Here is a 23606-nt window from a genome sequence, read left to right on the forward strand (position 1 = left end):
AAGACATCTTAAGGCAGCCCTGTTCAGGGAAGTTTTTAATGTGTGATATTTTAGTGTATTTTTGGTTTCTGTGGAAGCCGCCCAGAGTGGCTTGGGAAACCCAGCCAGATGGGCGGGGTACAAATAATAAATTATTATTATTATTATTATTATTATTATTATTATTATTATTATTATGCTGGGCTTTTGGTTTGATCCAGCACAGCTCTCACGGGTCATTTCCACCGCTCTTCTGCTTATTATCATAGAATCATAGAGTTGGAAGAGACCACAAGGGCCATCGAGTCCAACCCCCTGCCAAGCAGGAAACACCATCAGAGCACTCCTGACATATGGTTGTCAAGCCTCTGCTTAAAGACCTCCAAAGAAGGAGACTCCACCACACTCCTTGGCGGCAAATTCCACTGTCAAACAGCTCTTACTGTCAGGAAGTTCTTCCTAATGTTTAGGTGGAATCTTCTTTCTTGTAGTTTGGAACCATTGCTCCGTGTCCGCTTCTCTGGAGCAGCAGAAAACAACCTTTCTCCCTCCTCTATGTGACATCCTTTTATATATTTGAACATGGCTATCATATCACCCCTTAACCTCTTCTTCTCCAGGCTATTAGCTTTTTTTCTGAAGATCAGCATACCTGCGCATTCCCACACAACTCCCTCTGTCCATCGAGTGCCAAACGGCATTCATCCTCTTCCATCCCGCAGGTGAACTGGAAGCCCCCAAACCTCACAGCCCTCCTCTGAACCCACTGCTGCATGCAACAGTGTCTCTTCCCTGAAAAGGTGTGCAGGGGACTCATCTGCCAGCTCAGGCCAGGAACATACCATTGGCTCGGCTGGCTATTGTAATCGGCAATTTCACGGCTGGCTAATTCCCTTTGCTGCTGCCTTGCCTACACTCACTCTCTCTCGCGCGCGCACACACACACTCTCGCACACACAAAACTCACCCGCAGAGCTGCAGGGCTGCCGATAGCACATGGGATGTGGGAGGCAACAGTGGAAACATTTCAGGGGCTCGCAGCATGGCGCATAGACCTGCTGGCTCTGTTCAGTTCCGCTCCTCACCTCAAACTACCTGCTGCTGCTGTTGCCGCCACACGTAGGGTGAAAGGGAGCTTGATCTAAGGCTTATCTAGACTGCTGATGTCGCTCTGGAGCAGCTAATTTGAATGGGGGCCTCCTGGCACCTCCAAGTTGGCCCAGGAAAGGCCCTCCTTTCTGCACCCACTTACTTGATACCACTCTCTCTCTCCCTGGGCAATAGGGTGGCTAGGATCAGGCCAAGAAAGAAAGTGTGGGACAGCAAGCAGGGGCTGCTCCCTGCCACTGTTATAAAATTTTAGGGTGCATACACACGCTCCGCAGAAAAACAACCCTTCAGAATTTAGGAAATATTCCCTGAGAAAATCACACTTTATTTTAGCACACAGAACAATCCCAAATGCTATCTTGGCTCTCCAAATGACTCTTAAATATTCCCTCTGCAGAAGGAAAACTCTAGGGGAAACCTTTCCCAATCATTCTTCCGTTTACAAATCCTTCAATTCCTGTCTTCAAGGCATATTTTGTGTGTGAATCGGGTAGGTCTGTGACCTGGATTCAAGAACTAAGGCATTTACCATCTCAAAGGAATGGCCAGGTAATTTTCAGTCAGCAAGCATTATCTTGACAAACAGGAGACAAGCCACACTCTCAAATTTCTGTTGTAGACCGCCTCCTTCTGTGAAACACGTATGGTGCTTTTTGAGTGGTCTTGGCTACGGGGCTGGGCAATTTCAAAGGTTTTTGAAGGTTCTTGAACACCTTTGTTCTGGGTCCTCACCTCCTCGCAAAGGGTGGGGGTGGGGACTCTGTTGCAACAGGAAAATTAATATATTCCTTGCTTTCCTTCTACTAGTTCCTGCCTCCAGCCATTGTCCTCTGACCAGTCATGGACTTAGGGGACCCAGAGTCCTTTGGGGAGCTGGGCTGCAAAAGTGAACCCCATTTTAATTTTTTTACAACTTCCAAAGAGCAGCTACAGAGAAGAGGGGCCCACCCACACAAGGGAGCCCAAACCCACCAATGGGTCCTCTTGCCAATTCTGGTGTTTGTGGTGTCTTGATGGCAGCTAGATAGACATGGATTGGTATTAGTGCGCCCTTTTGAGGTGCTGGATCTCGACAGCTATGCAGTTTGCACCAACTAAATGCCAGCCCTGGGACGCAGGTGGCGCTGTGGGTTAAACCACAGAGCCTAGGACTTGCCGATCAGATGGTCGGCAGTTCGAATCCCCGTGACGGGGTGAGCTCCCGTTGCTCGGTCCCTGCTCCTGCCAACCTAGCAGTTCGAAAGCACGTCAAAGTGCAAGTAGATAAATAGGTACCGCTCCGGTGGGAAGGTAAACGGCGTTTCCATGTGCTGCTCTGGTTCGCCAGAAGCGGCTTAGTCATGCTGGCCACAAGACCTGGAAGCTGTACGCCGGCTCCCTCAGCCAATAAAGCGAGATGAGCGCCGCAACACCAGAGTCGGCCACGACTGGACCTAATGGTCAGGGGTCCCTTTACCTTTACTTTTTTAATGCCAGCCCTGTCTGGCCAACCAAGAGGGCTCATAACGTCTGCCAATCTCAGGCCTAAAAGTTGCATGCTTCCTGCATAACTGAAGAGGGCTCAGGAACCTGAGCCATATGCAAGATCTAAGGTAGCTTTGCTGTGCTCAGTCCCAGTTCAAAACTGCCATGATGGCTCATCAATACTATGAATTAGCGCCCCCAACAAGACGCCATTTTCCCATGCTACTAAGCTCTCTCCAGATGTTACAACAACCACACTGCCAACAGATAGATAGATAGATAGATAGATAGATAGATTCTTTATTGTCATTACACAAGTGCAACATTGCACAAGTGCAACGAAATTGGATGCCATCCCTTAAAAACAACAAAAGCAAAACAACAACAACAACCAAACAAACCACATTCTAGCCACACCCACACCCACACCCATCAAACTCCCAGGTCACACTATCGAGTTACTGCATTTAAGAAGGCCACAGCTCTTGGATAGAAACTATTTTTCAGTCTATTTGTCCTTGACTTGATGTTTCTGTATCTCCTGCCAGAAGGCAGTAGTACAAACAGACTGTGTCCCGGGTGAGATGCATCCTGCAGGATATTGTTTGCTTTCCTAAGACAACGGGAACCGTACAGTTCTTCCAAAGATGGGAGGGGATGACCAATAATCCTTTGGGCTGTGGTTATGACCTTCTGGAGCACCTTCCTCTTCCTAGCTGTACAGCTGGAGAACCAGGCACAAATACAGTATGTGAGAATGCTCTCTATGGAGCCTCGGTAGAAGGACACCAGCAGTCTTTCACTCAGATTGTTCTTCTTTAAAAGTCTGAGGAAATAAATAACAGCAGGAACTCCAGAGCAGTTTGGGCACTGGGCAGGGTGTCAGTCATGACAGGAGGGGAAATTGCCATGTATGGATTCAGAGGCACAGGAATGCCCATTTTCCTCCCTTTCGTTTTGCTTCTCTTGCAGAGAAGAGGAGGATCAGAAAGTTATCTGTGGCCCACAAGCCCTGACTGCTTGAAATCCTGCCCGGTTCCTCTTCTGGCTTCTGAAATTTCACTTGGCATTGCACAAACACACAAACACGTGCACACAGCACTGCCAAGGCCATTAATTAATTAAATGTAGAAACAATACAGTAAATAAAAAAATGACTCTTCACCCAGACTTCTAAGGCACAGCTTTAAGATCCAGGGGGATTTAAAAAATAAGTTCTCAGGATGCTGAATTCTGCGCCCAGCAAAATGACTCATTCCCTGCAATGAGTCTATTGTCTGCAAAGCTTCTGTTGACTCTCGTCTATGCAAGCCAGTTTTCCACTTGAATGGCATAACTGCAGAACAAATAAACACCGTTCTCCCTAGGATGGTACTGAGTTCTGTGGCATTCTTTAAGTGAGCAATGTGCTTTGGGTGTGTGGGGTGTGAGAAAGTTCATCAGGAACTACCAGTGATTTGCAGTAGATCTGCAAGGGTTTCCATCTCTCAACAACAAGACAACCAATGCCACCTATATTAGGCTGCTGAAATAGCTAGCCAGGAGTGGATTTCTGTGTGGAAGGCGAATTGCATTGCGTGTCCAAAGGCCAGCACCCTGTTCACATGTCAATAGTGGTGGTGCATAAATGCCAGTGTGCTAGCACTGCACACAAATCACTGGTGGACTTGCATGCCCCATTAAATGTGGCCGGTGTCTGAAATTAGCCAGGCGCTAGCCACATTTTGCACCGAGCTATTGACCACTTGTAACCAAGTGAATATGCTGGGCTCCAGTATGGGGATCATTGGATCTTGACTGTTTTCACACACTAATGCCCCATCTGGTAAAATTCTATCCGTTATGTTTTATCTGCACATTCAGAATTAATTTCTGGAACCAAAATGCTTTTTTCTGTGCAGCCTGAGCAGGAGCAGTGAGCAACGTTCTAGTTAATGGTCATAGCTTGTCTTCGCTCACCCCACCCCACTGCCCTGCTCACAGTTGTGAAGAATATCCTTACGGTATGAATGGCTTGACTGTGTCACCATTAAGAAAAAGAGGTCGGAATAGGCCAATAGATATATGGACGGTCCCTGGATAAATGGACTTTTCTTCTTTAAGTTTCAAAGTTCTTAACCTAGCTCAAAGGTTGTCATCTGAACCAGCCAGATGTTTAACTGATAATCGCATCCATCATTTGAAAAATGAGACCTTAGAGCTGTCTTGCCCCAAAATGGCAGCTAGACATTCCATTTGGGCGACTGTAACTTTGGTTTAAGGAGCCATTTGGTGCCTACCTTATATATCTGAGTTTCTAACACTGCCCACTCCCCCATCGTACTGATACAGGTTGGGCGACAACTGCAGCACAGCAATAATGTGGGGCTGTGGGGCAGGTTAGCCCCAGATGCGGAAGGTTCCCTCTCCCCCTGTTGTGTGCTTTTTCAACAGCAACTACACCATAGTGACAGCGCAGAATCAGACCACTGTTTTTGGACCACTCGACAGCAAGGCCTCACCAAGACTTTGAGTAGCAGTACGCATACAACTTTAAGGCTGTCAGTCCCTCAGGCAAAGAACTGTCACTTCAATGTTCTGTACAACTTCTGGCAAACTGTTGGCACTAAATACATGTTAAATGGTAGTAAAGCAAGCCCTCACACAGAGGTTGTAGTTATGTCCTCCAAGCAACAGTAGAAGTTGTGGGTCGGCCATTTTGGTTCTCCAGAGAGGAAAGGCCAAGAAGTTTTGGGAGCCCTGTTCTTAAAGCAATGCTGACTTTTTGCCCACCAGGTCACCCCCAATTGTCTTTCGATCTGCAAACGGAATGACATACCCTCCAACATCTCTTCAGTGAAAATAGGGATGTCCCATTCCACAATGATAATTTTACTATTTATACCCTACCCGTCTTATTGGGTTGCCTTAGCCACTCTGGGCAGCTTCCAACATATATAAAAACATAATAAGTTACAGATAGGTAGCCGTGTTGGTCTGCCATAGTCAAAACAAAAAATTCCTTCCAGTAGCACCTTAAAGACCAACTAAGTTAGTCCTAGGTATGAGCTTTCGTGTGCATGCACACTTCTTTCGTGTGCATGCACACTTCTTCAGATACACTGAAACAGAAGTCACCAGACCCTTCTATATAGTGGGAAGGTGGGGAGGGGTATTACTCAGAAGGGTGGTGGGAATGGGTGATTGGCAGATAGCTGTGATGAGCCTGTGGACGACTCTTAACGACTGCAATAGGTCTTACAGGAAAAAGCAAGGGGTGAGAAGGTGAAAAATGGCTTTGTCATGTATAATGAGATAAGAATCCAATATTACCAAACTTAAAACCATGGAGAGACCTGGTCTGAACAAAGACATTGGATTCTTATCTCATTATACATGACAAAGCCATTTTTCACCTTCTCACCCCTTGCTTTTTCCTGTAAGACCTATTGCAGTCGTTAAGAGTCGTCCACAGGCTCATCACAGCTATCTGCCAATCACCCATTCCCACCACCCTTCTGAGTAATACCCCTCCCCACCTTCCCACTATATAGAAGGGTCTGGTGACTTCTGTTTCAGTGTATCTGAAGAAGTGTGCATGCACACGAAAGCTCATACCTAGAACTAACTTAGTTGGTCTTTAAGGTGCTACTGGAAGGATTTTTTTGTAAAAATATAATAAAACATTGAAAAACTTCCCTATACAGGATTGCCTTCAGACGGCTTGGGGGGCAGATAACTCGATACTCTCCAACATTTCTCCAATGGAAATAAGGACATCCTAAGGAAAAGTGGGACATTCCAGGATCAAATCAGAAACCGGGACGGCTTCTCTAAATCAGGGGCGCCCCTGGAAAATAGGGACACTTGGAGAGTCTGGAATTACCAGCCACCGGACTAAAAGAAAATAGAACAGAAGGTTTGGATTTAAGCTGCCAGAGTGCAACTTGACTAGGCAAGCTAAAGGGACCCCTGACCATTAGGTCCAGTCGCGGATGACTCTGGGGTTGCTGTGCTCATCTCGCTTTATTGGCGTACAGCTTCCGGGTCATGTGGCCAGTATGACTAAGCTGCTTCCGGCGAACCAGAGCAGCGCACGGAAATGCCGTTTACCTTCCCGCCGGAGTGGTACCTATTTATCTACTTGCACTTTGATGTGTTTTTGAACTGCTAGGTGAGCAGAAGCAGGGACCGAGCAACGGGAGCTCACTCCGTCGCGGGGATTCGAACCACCGACATTCTGATCAGCAAGCCCTAGGCTCTGTGGTTTAACCCACAGCACCACCCGTGTCCCTGTCACTTGACTACTTCGCCTAAAATCCAAATATTCCACTGGCTTGTGGATTAACTGGGTTTCAACCCTCCCTGGGAATGGATTTATATTTTCCCTACTGCTGCCCCTTTGCGACAACTTATTTCTACGCCACCATCTGGCTATAAAAATCCACTTCCTGGCTGAAAAAGCCACCTCTCATCCCAAGGTGGCTAGGGACATGGGAAGCTGCCATCCCATTCAGTTCTGTCTACACTGATTGGCTGGGGCTTTCCAGGGTTTCAGACATGGGTAATTCTTCCCTGGGTCCAGGGAAGCTTGGACCCAGAATCCTTTCCCCAAATACCCAAATACCAAATACACCAATGCAGAATTTGAGCTAATCATTTGCAGGCATTAGTGATATAATTAATATACAGGAAGAGGAAGGAGAATTAGCAATGCAAATCTTCTCAGTATTTACCCTGAGACACTGGGGTACTCAGGTTCACAGCGAAACTATGGAAATAGGAGTGCTGGTCCATTGATCTTTTTGTAAGCACTTCTTGGGCTTGAATGCAGGAAAAAGATTTTGTATTTATTGTTGCACGATGTTTTATTGATTTATTTATTTTGAAAAAATATTGTGAGCCACTTCCTGATGAAAGGAATGTGGGGCATGAATTATTAAAAATAAAAATAAAATTTAATACATTCAACTCCAGGTTGGGCAAAAGCCTTTGGAGTGGCAGTGGGACATTAATATGTATTCATTTCATCATTATTAATATTCCCTCAATTAACACTTGCCTCCAGGCATGCCCTAACTCAGTTGCTCAGCACTGCCAGCTTGCAGAACAAGTTCAGCCAGGACTGCTCTAGGAGGAAAAGGTGAATGCATAGGTCTTCCCCAAAAGCAATGAAATTGTGGGCTCTCGTCCTGGTTCTTCAAGGGCTAATCCTTCATCCAGCCTTCACCAGCAAGGCAGCCTCCATGTGCTGTTGGACTTCAACTCCCATCATCCCCCAGCCAGCACAGCTAGGAAGGGTTGGGGCAGATGGGGAGTTGGAGTCCATCAACACATTGCGGGTACCAGGCTGGTAGAGACCACTTTGGCCTTCTCTTCACCCCTGAAGCTCCTCCCTGGCCATTCTCCCTCCACAATCTCTTCTCTCTCTGGTTGCCCTGTCTCATCTTTCCCTTCTTTGCCTGACCCACTCCTTTTCCCCAGCTCTCCTTTATCAGCAGCCTACCATTCCACAGCTACTAGAGCAGAACACAGGTGGGTGGCAGAGCACATCCTTTGTATGAATGAAAGTCCTTGTCTCAATTCCAGGCATCTTCAGGCAGGGCTAGGAAAGACTCTTCTGCCCCAAAACCCTCGCCAGGCAGTGCGGACAATACTGAGCTAGATGGATCAGTGATTAGATTATGTAACAAACCTAGACAGCATCTTAAAAAGCAGAGAGATAACCTTGCCAACAAAGGTCCATATAGTTAAAGCCATGGTTTCCCCAGTAGTGATGTATGGAAGTGAGAGCTGGACCATAAAGAAGGCTGATCGCCAAAGAATTGATGCTTTTGAATTATGGTGCTGGAGGAGACTCTTGAGAGTCCCATGGACTGCAAGAAGATCAAACCTATCCATTCTTAAGGAAATCAGCCCTGAGTGCTCACTGGAAGGACAGATCCTGAAGCTGAGGCTCCAATACTTTGGCCACCTCACAAGAAGACTCCCTGGAAAAGACCCTGATGTTGGGAAAGATGGAGAGCACAAGGAGAAGGGGACGACAGAGGACGAGATGGTGGGACAGTGTTCTCAAAGCTACCAGCATGAGTTTGGCCAAACTGCGGAAGGCAGTGGAAGACAGGAGTGCCTGGCGTGCTCTGGTCCATGGGGTCAAGAAGAGTTGGACATGACTAAACAACAACAACAACAACAACAAAACAACAGTTTCTAATACTGCTCTATTCCACTGGCAGCATCCCAGAAATGCTGGTGTTGGTTACATGGCACTCTGCACATGCTCAAAGGCATGGCCTCCTTTTTCCGAGGTGGAACCCAGGCAGCCAGAATGTACACTGATTCCGCTTTAGCCTTGCCTGCTGATTGGCTAGCCAAACCTCCCACAGGGACAGCTCTGCGTGGGATGGAAAACGTTTTGCCCGCTGCCCCGAAGCCAGGATGGTAAGTCAAGCCTACAATTAAAGTGACATCTCAGTGTGCATTGTGCCTCACCAATGACTCATTCCTCCGCTGGACGCCACTCCCTGCAAAGCTTCTGGGGACTGTAGCCTATGGAAGCCGGTGAACGGAGGAAAAGGTCTCCCTTTGGCCACGCAGCTGCTCTGCACATTGCCGGCTGGGCCAAAATGCCTAGATCCAAGTCCTACCCTCCGCCAACAAGCCTCAACAGCAGAAAAAAGTTATTTGAATAGCCTGCATGAGATAATATTAATTTAAAAAACTGCAAAGCAATTGGGAGGATGGAATGATGCGTGCACACTTGTTTGAGTTGGATAACGTAAACATTTAAATATTTCAACAGTGTTTGAAAAGGTAAGGAATGCATAGCATCGTGTGAGCTTTTACATTTTTTATTTATTCATTATAAAACAAATCCCCTAGGCGTTGTATATAGACCCCCCCCAAAAAAGCAGAATAAAAATGTAACCATAAAGCCATACTTCCATAAAAGCACAATAAACTTGAGAACCAACCACATTAAAAAACCAACAGCAGCAGCAGCAACACAACATATGATGAACAGCGCAAAAATAAAAAAAGCCACCAGACACTAAAACCACCAACCACACCAGAGGGACTTAAAGGCAGATTGTAAAAGGCCTGGACAACAACAGACAAGTCTTAACTTGATGCTGCAAAGATAGCCATGAGGGCACCAGGCGAGTTTCATTAGGGAGAGCATTCCAAAACTGGGATCCCACCTATTAAAGAGGCCCCGAATTACCAGCATAGTTGGTTACTTCCATTTCAGCCTTCAGTCTTCGGTGGAAGCACCTTAATATTCCTTATCAATAATTTGTGCATCACAGTAAAGCAACAGGTCATGATTTAAGTCGGCAACTCTGCTCCATCCCTCGAGTGCACGGAGGAAACAAACCACAGTCCTTGACTAAGTGTCCTGTCCAAACCATAGCTGTCCATGTTTCCCTTTTTTTAAAGGGAAATTCCCTTATTACGAATAGGATTCCTCACAAGAGAAGGGAAAAGTTGACAGCTATGTGTCCAAACTAGTGCTTGTGGTTTCTTTCACCGCAACAAGCCCCGGCTACAGATCATGGTTTGCTTGTCACGTGACAGTGAATTCCATACACTAATAACCACTATCGAGAAGTATCTGTAGGCATTAAGTTGCTCAGTGTCTAATTGGCTCTGCAAAATGGCAGCAGTAGAAAGCTTGCTGACATCTCCCACCTAACTGCTTGGGCACTCTGAAGATTCGATTCTGGCACCCAAACATCCAAAACATTGTTTCAACCCATCCCTACTTCTACTTCCAAAAAGCAGAGCCCATGAGACCTGAAACTTGGCTTTTTGTTGCATTCCAGAGAGACTTTTCTCTTCTATACGCACTACAGAAGAAAACATCAGACACTAAATCCAGACTTCCAAGGCCCAGCTGGAATCTCTGTTTATATGTGAGGCTGATGAGTTAGGAGGAAAATGACGGTCGACTCTATGTTGGTAACGGGTAGCCCAGGTGTGGGAAATCTTTGTCCCTGAACTACAACACCCATCGTCCCCAGCAAGCATGACCAACAACCACAGATTCCCCACACTTGGGGTAGCCACCACAACAAGGATGTGGTCTTGGTCTACATGCCTATACCTTTCTGCAAAAGTGCAGAATACAAGTGCAATAAATAAATAAATGGATCCAATGATGTTCTGCAGCGATTCATGGTTCTGATTTCTAGCCTAAACCCATAATCCAGTCAGGGATGCTTAGAGGGCCGGATTTATGATCTAAATCTATTTGCTATCCATTTTGGGGTGTGTTTTATATCTTGTACTCACAGCTTTCTTGCCCCTTTTGATCTATCTGTAGAAAATGCTCTTACGCATCCTCTCTCAGACACAACATATTCACATTTAATCTTTCCTCATGAGGGAAATTGTTTGTTCCTCTAATCGTTCTTGTCGCTCTTCTCCGAAACTCTTCTGACTCAAAGTGAGGGGCCTGAAGAAAACAACACTTCCCAATGCCAGGCTGGGAGACATTCCGACCTTAACTACTGCAGGATAATGTCAAATAGCTCAGAGCTGCTCAGTTGGTTGAGCATGAGACTCTTAATCGCAGTGTTGTGGGTCTGAGCCCCACTTTGGTCAAAAGATTCCTGCATTGCAGGGAGGTGACCTAGATGACCCTTCTGGTACCTTCCAGCTCTATGATTAAATGATTCTAAGGTGGCAGACATTAGATCTTGCAACTGGATAGGCACAGTGGAAACTACTGTCACTAAGGCCTGCCTGACCCAGAACATTTTATAGTCCTTTCAGGTGAAAGAATCAATGGCAAGTGAGAGTGGGCAGGTCACACCATGGCACAGAACTACTGTATTTTTCGCTCCAAAAGATGCACCCGACCATAAGAGGCACCCAGTTTTTAGAGGAGGAAAACAAGATATTCTGAATCAAATGTTGTTGAAGAGGCTTTGTGCGGCTATCCCTGAAGCTAGAACAGCAAGAGGGATTGCTGCGCAGCCTGCATTCGCTCCATAAGATGCACACACATCCCCCCTTACTTTTTGGGAGGGGGAAGGTGCATTTTATAGAGCGAAAAATACGGTATTTCATTATCCAGAGAACCCTCTTACCTGCAGATTGAGAGTGGCTTGCTATGTGGGGTTAGTTGTGGAAACCCTGAAGATTCCCAATCCGAGCCTTAGGACAGGAATGGAGAGCCTGTGGACTCCAGATCTTGTTGGATTCCAGATCCTATCAGCCCCAGGCGGCAGTTGCTAAACAGTCCCTAATTCATTCATAATATTCCTAAATAATCAGATGCTATACAAAACTTAAAGACGTGGGTGCCGCTGTGGTCTAAACCACTGAGCCTAGGGCTTGCCGATTGGAAGATTGGCGGTTCAAATCCCCGCGACAGGGTGAGCTCCCGTTGCTCAGTCCCAGCTCCTGCCAACCTAGCAGTTTGAAGTGCATGTAGATAAATAGGTACCACTCCGGCGGAAAGGTAAACGCCGTTGCTCTGAAGCGGCTTAGTCATGCTGGCCACATGACCCGGAAAAACTGTCTGCGGACAAATGCTCCCTCGGCCAGTAAAGCAAGATGAGCGCCTCAACCCCAGAGTTGTTCCCGACTGGACTTAACTGTCAGGGGTCCTTTATACAAAACTTAAGCACTTTGTTTTGCAGGTCAGCCCAGCTAGCTAAGGTCCCAGCCTTCCCAGGCTGTATCCTCTGAACTTTGCAGCAAGGAATATTCATTTGTTCATTCGTAAGCATCAAGTTCCAATTAATTTTCCCACAATCCTGCGACTTGCTGTTCAGAATACATGCTCTCCTTCTGGCCCTCCCATGAAGCCAGCAACCCTTTCCTATTTCAGGCTGCTGTCCTGAGCCAATCACAGTCAATTCAATAGTTCAGGGCAAGCCTTTCAACCTTTAATTTATCCTCATTGTTAAGCGGAGTGCTTTTTCATACATTATGCAGAGGGAAACCTAGGTTGGTCACTGAGTGTGCACTCAGCAGGGAGCCTGCAGCCCATCGCAGGTCCGACTAGCATGCCTCCACAATATGCATGTTTGCAAAACACCTGCTTGTTGCAGCTGCATGCATTCATACACAAACATACATCTAAACAATGCAATATGCCATGGGTAGACAAACTAAGGCCCGGGGGCCGGATCTGGCCCAATCGCCTTCTAAATCCGCTCCACGGACGGTCTGGGAATCAGCGTATTTTTACATGAGTAGAATGTGTCCTTTTATTTAAAATGCATCTCTGGGTTATTTGTGGGGCCTGCCTGGTGTTTTACATGAGTAGAATGTGTGCTTTTATTTAAAATGCATCTCTGGGTTATTTGTGGGGCATAGGAATTCGTCCATTTTTTTTCCTTCCAAAATATAGTCCGGCCCCCACAAGGTCTGAGGGACAGTGGACCGGCCCCCTGCTGAAAAAGTTTGCTGACCCCTGCAGTATGTGACACGGCCCCAGTAGGCACCACCCTAAGGCATAGAGAGGTAGACTGAATGCCATTAAGGGCCAAACCAACCTAGCAGTTCAAAAGCATGTCAAACTGCAAGTAGATAAATAGGTACCGCTCCGGCGGGAAGGTAAACGGCTTTTCCGTGTGCTGCTCTGGTTCGCCAGAAGCGGCTTAGTCATGCTGGCCACATGACCCGGAAGCTGTTCGCCAGCTCCCTCGGCCGATAAAGCGAGATGAGTGCCGCAACCCCAGAGTCGACCACGACTGGACCTAATGGTCAGGGGTCCCTTTACCTTTACCTTTAGATCTCACATGAGTTAGCCCTGGCATGGATGATGCACTTAAAATAAAGAGCTGGTACAGGGCTTCTGCGGAGGAGAAAAGCCAAACTGGAGGCTCCCACACCTGCTTTTTCGCAATGGGATGAAAGCCCCCAATAGTAACAAGTGTCAAGACCAAAGCCTGTTATGCTATGCATGCTTACTGGGGTGGGAACCCAACTGAATACAGTGAGGCTTACTAGAGAGTAAAAAGAGACACAGGATAAGGCTGTAAGGGAGGCAGAGCAGATGCTAGTGTGTCATGTGCCAACAGGGAAGTTCTCCTGCACAAGCTCCACTGAAACAAAGGGGACTGCACAAGCGTGCTAACTGGGTTCCACCTTAAGTTAATTATTGGAGGGCGGGGTGCCACTTGGTTCTTGTCTACAGTCACCCAAATGTCTTCAGCTGACCATGTATTATTTCATTACTTTGAAAGGGCTGAGACTTGGCATTACTAACAGGTCCCAGGGGCTAAATGCCAGCGAATCCTGGCTCAAATTAAGCCGCAGAGACATCATCCAGGTCATGGCAGGCCAAGAGCAAAAGAAAATGGAACTCACATCATTTACAATAAGTGCACATTCATGCTAATAAATGGCCACATGGAGGTGTGATTATATGGATACAGAACAAAAGCCAATTGACTGTATATGTGCATATACTCATAGAAAATCTCCACATCTAGACTCTTCTTCCACCCCGAAATCAGGCCCATTTTTACAAATGCACTATGTGTGAAATATGCACACACATATATATTTGGAAATGTGAATTCAACTACACACACACACACACACACACACAGCTACCAATGCAGGAAGTGAGCACAGATAAACACAGGAGCTTCTTCACAAGCGCATACACAGATGTGGAAATCTTCAAGTATTTTCCAAATCTGAATGTACAGACAAAGGGAAATGTATAATTATTATTCCTGCCCTTCAAATTAGAACAGATGTGTGCATAGCCACAGAAACATAAAACCAACCACACCGGACACACACACACACACACACACACACACACACACACACCAGCACAGCCACCTGGGTTTCCTTCGTTCACAATCATTCAGTATAATGATGGAAGCAAACGAAGTGTCCATCCTTTGCACAACAGATTCCTTTCTTCAAAGGTATGCAAGATGGGGGATCTGAAAATGGATTTTCTGCATGGGCTACCGACACTCCCAACTTATCCCTGTGCCTTCATCTCAGCTGAGAATTATAAACAACCCATCCGCGGAAGGTTCAGCTGCCTCTCTCAGCTCACACTACCAAACTCTTCGCCTACGGGGCTTCATCTTCCTCTTTTGTACACACACACACACACACACCACTTAACACAGATGAGAAACTCCTTGGCACACTTCAACTTTCCTATTTTTGAGGGGGCTATACTAAGTGGATAGGGATGCGGGTGGCGCGGTGGGTAAAACCTCAGCGCCTAGGACTTGCCGATCGTATGGTCGGCGGTTCGAATCCCCACGGCGGGGTGCGCTCCCGTCGTTCGGTCCCAGCGCCTGCCAACCTAGCAGTTCGAAAGCACCCCCGGGTGCAAGTAGATAAATAGGGACCGCTTACCAGCGGGAAGTTAAACGGCGTTCCGTGTGCTGCGCTGGCTCGCCAGATGCAGCTTGTCACGCTGGCCACGTGACCCGGAAGTGTCTGCGGACAGCGCTGGCTCCCGGCCTATAGAGTGAGATGAGCGCACAACCCTAGAGTCTGGCAAGACTGGCACGTACGGGCAGGGGTACCTTTACCTTTTATACTAAGTGGATGAGCACAAACTTTGCTCCAGGTCATCGCCACTGAAAATGATCAGGAGCAAGGGACAGGTAAGACTCCTACCTGAGATCGTGGGCAGCCACTGCCAGTCTGAGGAGACAGCACTGGGTGAAGAAGAACCAACAGCCTCATCTAGTCTTAACGGTAAAGGGACCCCTGACCGTTAGGTCCAGTCGTGGTCGACTCTGGAGTTACGACACTCATCTTGCTTTATTGGCCGAGGGAGCCGATGTACAGCTTCCAGGTCATGTGGCCAGCATGCTTAAGCCGCTTCTGGTGAACCAGAACAGTGCACGGAAACGCTGTTTACCTTCCCACCGGAGGGGTACCTATTTATCTACTTGCACTTTGATGTGCTTTCGAACTGCTAGGTTGGCAGGAGCAGGGACCGAGCAATGGGAGCTCACACTGTCGTGGGGATTCGAACCGCCGACCTTCTGATTGGCACGTCCTAGGCTCTGTGGTTTAACCCACAGCACCACCCGTGTCCCACTAGTCTTACACGCACATAAATCAACTCTTTCAAAGTGATTTGGAGCTATAACAGCAATCACAAGCATGGAAACAGAGTGCTGGTCATTCCAGGTTAACTTTTGAAAAGGTGCAATTCTATTGGGCTCCGCAACCTTTTTAAACCATTCCTAAAAGTGACCGACTTCCCCCAGTATAACCTTCAATGTTGCCATTGGTATGGTGTTTTCCTCGAGGGCCCTTCACAAACATGACACTTCCCCCAACATGACTGTTCTCTCCTTACTGTGCGCAAAGCTGCTTGCCTCTGCACCTTGCCAAAAAAGGCTTTCACCTGCAAGCTCTGGCATCAAGAGCTTGAGACAAGACTCCCCAGACCAAACTTCTCCAAGTGTAGCAGTGCGAGCACATTCTGAATACACCCTTCCTTGTCTTAGGCAACCCGCATGGGGAAATTGTCAATATTAAATACTGTGGCTGCCTGATCTCTGAGAACATGATTAATTACGGGTTCTACCACACACACACAAAATTAATCTTCACTCCAGTTTCTGCCTGTATTTAAATGAGTTCCCATGAGGGAAGGATGAAGCAGCCCAGAGTAAGGATAGGGCCCTGCCTCACACATCTTCCAGCATCCCCAAGGATTTCAAAGGTAAACAATGGCCACCTTCCTTTTATCCTCCAGAAAATGCTACAAGCTATGTCAACTTCCTACATTCTAGCTCCTCTTAACTAGGGCATTGACACCCTTAGGAAGATGCTCCCATTGTCTACAATACGGTTTCTCATGCACAACGGGGGGGGGGGGGAGGGAGGGAGAGAAAGACACAGAGACGCACACACAGTCAGTCCCCCTTTGCAAACTGGTGCTCTCCTCCTCTGTGTGCCGTTTCAAAAGCTTCAGCCCAGGCCGCTGGTGTGACCATTGCTGAAATGTCTGAAATAGAAAACACCTCTTTGCTGCAAGAGGTGGCAACAGAGATCAATCGGAGGCATGCCTCCGAGCCAACCAGACTATTCCTGGAGGTGTGGTCTTCTTCCCAGGTTCAGCTTTTAAACACCCCTGCCGCTTGCTGTCTGCCGGAATTCCAAAATTCTCCATCATACACTGTTCCAGCAGCTAATTACAGTCTTCTTGTCTTCTTGAAACAGCTCTCCCCCCACCCCGCCCCAGCCACCCCTCCGCCTTTGCACTATTCAAAGAAGAAGCCTCCTTCTTTGTCTTACAGTGTAGAAAACCATCTCTCTGCACTCCTTAAGGCAGCTGTTTGGGGGAGGAGGGAGGAGAAATTCCTGGAGATAAGAAAACAGGGCGCATTCAAACGTCCGTGCAAGCAAAAGGGATTCGTGTTGCGATCCTCTGCATGTTTACTCCAAATCTCACTATGTATACTCAGTGGGCATTACTCCTTGGTAAGCGTGCTAAGGATGGCAGCTTCCAGCTCTGGTCCTCCCTGCTTAGAGAAATTCAACCTTTCCAAGCATCCCAAACACCACACACCTTTTGGTCCATGCAAGGAGGGGCCTTGTTTATAGTTTCAAAGCACTCTCCAGTCCCCAAATGCCAATGCAACCCATATCTACAGGTGACGCCCTCCCACAGACTGCTAGCTACCTATATGACCATGAGGACAGGCAGGCAATCATGTCTCAGCTCAAGCGAGCCCAGGTTCAGCATCATATACATCAGGGTTTCCCAAAACTTTGGGTCTCCAGCTGTTCTTGGGACTACAATTCTCATCATCCTTGACCACTGGTCCTGCTAGCTGGGAGCTGTAGTCCAACTACAGCTGGAGATAGCAGTTTGGGAAACCCTGCTCTACATTTATGCTGTTTCCCCATATACCCAGTTCCCAAGAACCATAGTCACCTGGGCATACAACAAGCGAAGGGAAGCTGTGGTCCTCCAGATGTTGTTGCACTACAACTCCAACAATCTGGGGCTCATGGGAGCTGGACTCCATTAACATCTGGTCCCCCTTCCTGATGTACAACATTTCCTAAAAAGGTGTACAGTGGTACCTCGGATTAAGAACTTAATTCGTTCTGGAGGTCCGTTCTTAACCTGAAACTGTTCTTAACCTGAGGTACCACTTTAGCCAATGGGAGCCTCCTGCCGCCATGCAATTTCTGTTCTCATCCTGAAGCAAAGTTCTTAATCTGAGGTACTATTTCTGGGTTAGCGGAGTCTGTAACCCGATGTACCACTATAATGCCATGAACTTGGCCAACATTGCTGTAGCATCACTAAGTCTCTTCCATATGAACCCCACAACACACACCCCAGTCTGTGCTCCTATATATCAAATCAGCTGGCATCCTGGAAGCTAAGTCACAAGTCAATGGTCTGGCCCACCCACTGGCCAGACCATCCTCCTCCCTTGGGTCAGCGTCTCTCATCCCCAGATCATCTGGAGCCTTGACAGCCACTTCCTAAGTGAAGAACCTGGTCCACACTTTGGGAACTTCGTTGATAAGGTGCCAGCCGACACCCTTGGCCCATCTTGGCCTTGTATAAGTGTGTGTGCGTGTTTTTCATTTGAGCCCAGATCATCTGAAACCATGCCCCTGTTTTTAAAGGCCAGGTAAGCAATACAGGCCACACCTGAGGTGGAAACCTGTGGCCTCTCTGATGCTGTTGGACTCAAGGGATGATGGAAGTCCAGCAAAATCTGGCAGGCCACAGGCTCCCGGTCCCTGGGCTACACCTGGGTTTGCAAACCCTCCTCTCTGGTACCCGGATCCCCTGGCATTCCACCACCAGGTCAGTACCACTAGGCCAGGGTGCCAGGGGCAGGGGGTCTTCCCCATATCCAGCTGCACCCCACACTCAGCCCGCTGCAACCCCCCACCACTAGCCCCCCCCGCCAAACTTCTGCCCCACTGACCTGCTCTGGTCCCTGGAAGCAAATCCGGCACTGCGGGGTCCTCATGCCACTATCCAAGCTGCTGCTAAGCGACACCGAGTCCAAAGCTCCCCCCGCCCCGCCGACCGCGGGCTGCTGCCCGGGCTGTTGCCCGGGGGGTTGGGGTCGGGGGTCCTTCTCCTCCAGGGCCAGGCTCCGCGGCCGGGTCTCGGCCCCTCCGCCGCCGTAGTATTCGGCCTCATCGTCCTGGCGGGCCGAGCAGTCGGCGAAGGGGGGCCAGCCGCAGCCGCTGCCGCCCAGCGCCCCGCGGCTTCCCCCGGCTCCCGGCTCGGGCTCCGGGCGGCCCCGCCGCATCAACACCAGCAGCTTCAGCTCGTTGAAGAACATGCGGATCCGGTACTTGAACATCATTTACCTCCCCCGGTGGCGGCGGCAGCAGCAGCAGCAACGACGACGGCGGCGGCGGCAGGGTTTAGCTTTCTTGGGGGGCGGCAGGAGGGGGCGGGGGGACAAGAAGGGTAAGGGGCCAAGGGCGCCTAGCTGTGCCCCTGCCCCGCATCGGGGGCCGGGGAAGAAGCGGAGGAGAGGAGGGGCAATGGGGAGCACCGGGGGCCGCAGAGGGGCGAGCGGGGGGCCAGCCTGGGGACCCACATCTCGGGCACAAAAGGCGCCGGCGCTGGGAGAAAGGAAGGCTGTGCGTTTACAGGTGTGCGCAGGGTACCCGGGGTGACGGGGCGCACGGAAGGAGCGAAGGGGCGCAGCCGGGGGCGAGGAGAAGAAAGGCCTTCCAGAGGGGGGGGTGGCGAGGGGGTTAATCCTGGGACGGGGGAGTCTGTTGCTGGGGGTCTGGGATAAGGGCAGGGGGGGGTGAGGAGGGGTACGACGGGTGGGCCTGGCCAGAGGCGCAGGGGATGCGCTGGGGCGAAGGCGGAGGCGCAAAGGCGGCCGCGCTGGGCGAGCGGCGCGCTCCGCTCCCTCCCGGGGCGGGTCTGCCTCCCCTAGGACGCGGCGCGCCCCGTAGGTCCCTCCCGGACCCCTCTCGGACAGCCCGCGTCCGGATTCCCGGGGGCCATGGCTGGCAGCGCGAGAGGAAAGCTTTCCCGGCGTCCGGGGCCTGCGAGCGGCTCCGCAGAGGAGCGCGGACCGGGGGCCGGGTGGGTGGAGGCGGCCGAGGCTCCGGCAGCCAGCGCGCCGCGAAGGCTCCTTCTCCTCTCCGCTCTTCCGCTGCTGCCGGGCGCGGACGAGGCGCCTCTTACTCTCCGGGATGTGGAGCGCGCCTAGCCGCCGCCAGGCCCTGGTCCGCCGCCTCCTCCCCTCGGGGGGCCGGCTGGGCAGCTGCAATCGCAGGCGGCTCTTTTGTCTGCAGAGCTACGGGCATGTCCGCTCCCTCCTGCAGCCGCAGCCGCGCCAGCGGGCCTGGAGAAGCCGCATCCCGGCTCCGCTCGAGCCGATCTCCCGCAGGAAGGCAGGCAGGCAGGCGGGCGGCGTTCGGCCCCAAGCTTGGCTCGCCTGGCTCGGGGGGCGCGGGGCGCGCGGCTCCGGTTCTGCGGCGGCCCCTGGCGAAGCCGCGGCTCTTTATACGGCCGCCCCCCGGCATGCAACAGGGCTTCGTCCCCGGGCGCCCCCCACCGCGCGGGGTTGCCAGCGGCCCCTACGCAGCCTCCTGCAGCCGCCCCCGAGGTCCGGGGGCTGGGGCGCGCGGCGGCAGCCCGGATGGCAGCGGTGGCGGCGGCTCAAGGCTGGGGAATATGGCTTCTCCTTCCGGTACAGCATGTTAAATAAAACATTTCGGGAGGAGAGCGAGCGAGAGCGCGGAGCGGGTGGCTGGATGGATGGATGTCTGCGCGGGGAGGGGACTCCGGGGCTCAGAGGCGGGCCGGCGGCGGCCCCAAACCGAGGGGCTGGTGCGTAACCGCTGCGCCACCGACCTCGACCACGTGGAGGGGGGAGAAAAATGAGTCCCCGGGAAATGTGAAAAGTGCCCGGGAAGACATCCTCCCCTTTCCCCCCATGCAGACACATCTGAGAGATTCCTAGATAGAGGCAGGGGAGGGGTTTCGGGGTGGGGGGGGGGAGAGAAAGAAGCCATTTTATTTTATGTTACATTTTTATTTTATGTTATTTTTTAAGAAAACCGGCTTGCTATATCCATCTGGCTGATAAAATCACATCTCGAAATTCGACCGTTTGGAGAGATGGTTGGAATCCGCGGAAAACGCGCACTAGAAACCAGCAACGTACCTTTTCCCTTCCCCAGGAGGAAGGAGACTCGCATTATTTGCGCCTTGACCCAGTTTGCACCTTGGCCAATCCTGTGTGTAGGATTCCAGTTCTACTGAACTATCGGAATAGGAATTTGCCTCCACCTGCTAAAGCTCCATATATGCCTCACTATGCATATGGAGCTCAGGGTGTGGTGTTTAAGAACAAAGGGACTTGAGATATCCATAATGACACAGATTTTTATTTGGGGGGTGGGGGTGGGGGTGCCGAAAGAGAGGTATATGGCATCCTGTCTTCAGCCTCACCTGTATTACATACAATACACCTGCTTTAGAGCTGAAACATGAAGTTTGGCAAGCGTGTCAGATTCAAAATTTGACAAGGATCCTTCCCAAAACAATGTCAGCATCCGTTACAAGGCTGAATTGCTCTCCCAATCACATGACAAAAAACGAATGACAGCTGTCTTCTCTGTTAGAGTAGAGGTTTCGGTAATCCAGAGAAACCTGCTTTAAGTCAGGGGTGCAATTTAACTCAATAATTCTGGGCGCCCACAGATGACACCAGGCATGTACATTTCTAGTTTCTCACAGGCCATCAAACACTTGACATTAAATACCCAGCCCCTCCCCAATGTATTCTTTTAAAAAACGGAGGAATTATGGAGCCTGCTGTAAATGGGGCTGGGTGTGTGTCTAAACCCACGGTTAATTTTCTAACTTTCTATTGTTTTCTGTTTACCCAGGGGTAGCCAACATGTTGCCGTCCAGATGTTGCTGGCTTGCAGCTTCCTTCAGCTGCAGCCAACATGGCCAGTGCCCAGGGATGGGGGAAATTACAGTCCAAAACATATGGAGAGTCCTGTAAAAGGTTAAGTATCAAGACCCCAATATAGAAATAACGAGGTAGTTTAGGCCCAACTGAGGCCCCCTGCACCGAATTCCATGCCTAGTTTAAGTCCCCTTGAAATTGTTCATTCTTATTTATCCAAAGCATTTGGGCAGCTGTCAATGAGGCACGTTATTTGCAGCTAAGGTTGCAATCCTAAACACACTAGGGCAATATTCCACTGAACTCAGCAGGAATAGTTTTGGGTAAAGGAGTTTAGGATTGCAGTGTATGTCCCACCCATTTGAGTAGGACTTAACCAGAACAAACATTTCCTGCTATTTTTGAGATCACAGAAATTTGCTGTTTACAACCCTGTCCTCAATTCCACCGAGTTCCCAGATATAGTAGGTGTGTATAAAATCGCTGCCTTAATTAAGTATTTTGGCTAAGCTTGAATCTCGTAATGCAAATCTCAACACAGGCACATGGATTTAGAGCTGAGTCCAGGGAGAGCTCAGTGAGGGACCTGGGATACAGATACCTGCTATGTATTTATTATTACATTTCTGTCCCAGCTTTCCTCCATTCATGGCACTCCCTCATTGCAGTCCTGGGACATGGATACTCGCAAGCGGGGATGGGGAGACTGGGTGAGAATGGAGCTTTACATGCATGTGTGCTTGTGTAAGCCTTTTAAAAATGTATTTTATTTATTACTAGCAGCCTTGTACCTGTCGTTGCTTGGGAATTCTAAGAAACCAAAAAATCAGTGCAGTTTGATAGTTCATTCTGCCATCTTGATTCAAAACGGTGTCCAATTGTATCCAAACAGAGATGGAAACCACCTCTTTTCTTTCTGGAACCATCCTGCCAAATTTGGTTATGGTATCTTAAGAGGTTGGGACGTGGGTGGCACTGTGGGTTAAATGTGGGTTAGACCACAGAGCCTAGGACGTGCCGATCAGAAGGTTGGCGGCTCGAATCCCTGCGACGGGGTGAGCTCCCGTTGCTCGGTCGCTGCTCCTGCCAACCTAGGAGTTCGAAAGCATGTCAAAGTGCAAGTAGATCAATAGGTACCGCTCCGGGGGGAAGGTAAACGGCGTTTCCCTGCACTGCTCTGGTTTGCCAGAAGCGGCTTACTCCTGCTGGCCACATGACCCGGAAGATGTACGCCGGCTCCCTTTGCCAATAAAGCGAGATGAGTGCCACAACTCCAGAGTCGGTCACGACTGGACCTAATGGTCAGGGGTCCCTTTACCTTTACTTTATCTTAAGAGGTGCCCCAAATGCATAGGCAGACAACTTTCCAAAATATACCATAGATTACATTACAACATATTCGGACTCCTATCTCAGCGGCGTCTACACTGCCTTGGTCATGTACACAGGAGGAAAGATGGCAGAATCTCCAAGGACGTGCTCTGTAGGAGCTGGTTTCAGGTACCAGGCCTGTTGGCAGACCAAGACTGCCTTACGAGTAAATATGTCTGCAAACATGACATGAAGACTGGCAACATGAATCCCACCGTGTGGGAATCCCTTGCCGAAAACTGCATCACCTGGAGACAGACAGGCTATGTATCCACAACAATGACCAGAGGAGGAATGACGGCTGGGAGGAGTGTAGAGAGAAGAGATACTATCGTGTACTTGTAGCAGCCTTTATCTGCCCCACCTGCAATAAAACACGTCTCTCCCATATACGTCTCTCTATAGCCACAGCAGCTGCTGTAACGCTCCTATGGTTTGACTTCTGCCCTGAAGGAGCACTGATGGATGCCAACAACAACATGTATTTTACCCTTCCTTCAAGAAGCTCCAGGCGCTGCACATGGCTGTGCTGCCTCATCTTATCTGCACAACAACCCTGCGGGGTATATTAGGCTGACGCGGGGGGGGGGGGGGGGAGAGAGAGAGAGATTGGTCATTCATGGCTAAGTGGAGATATGAATGAACCTTTGTCTCCCCAGTCCCAGTCTAACATTCTAACCATTACACCACCCTGAGAATACAGAAGTCTCTGTTGTGTTAGATGGAAAAGACAGAAGTAGAGGGAGAGCTTAAGTCAGTGGTTTTTAACCAGTGTGCTGTGCCACCCTGGGGTGCGTTGAATGATGGCCAGGG

General features: G+C 49.6%; 2 protein-coding genes across 2 annotated transcripts in view; one reads left to right on the forward strand and one right to left on the reverse strand.

Annotated features, from left to right (window-relative positions):
* MARCHF9 (membrane associated ring-CH-type finger 9) overlaps nt 1-18839 on the reverse strand; it is a gene marked incomplete at its 5' end in the record, with an annotated part of 53309 nt that extends 34470 nt beyond the window's left edge. Inside the window, one exon of the mRNA XM_081844991.1 lies at nt 18450-18839. Within this exon, the coding sequence (XP_081701117.1) occupies nt 18450-18839 (390 nt within the window). The remainder of the gene's footprint in view (nt 1-18449) is intronic.
* Nucleotides 18840-19339: 500 nt separating this feature from the next.
* LOC309332199 (uncharacterized protein) lies at nt 19340-21587 on the forward strand (the record flags this gene model as incomplete). Its single annotated transcript, XM_081845187.1, has 2 exons — nt 19340-20192; nt 21397-21587. 2 exons carry the CDS (start codon nt 19340-19342, stop codon nt 21516-21518), a joined length of 975 nt encoding a protein of 324 aa, XP_081701313.1. The 3' UTR covers nt 21519-21587.
* Nucleotides 21588-23606: the final 2019 nt, after the last annotated feature.

This window comes from Podarcis erhardii (genome assembly GCF_964252035.2).
Source record: "Podarcis erhardii genome assembly, chromosome: 2".
NCBI classification, from domain to species: domain Eukaryota; kingdom Metazoa; phylum Chordata; class Lepidosauria; order Squamata; family Lacertidae; genus Podarcis; species Podarcis erhardii.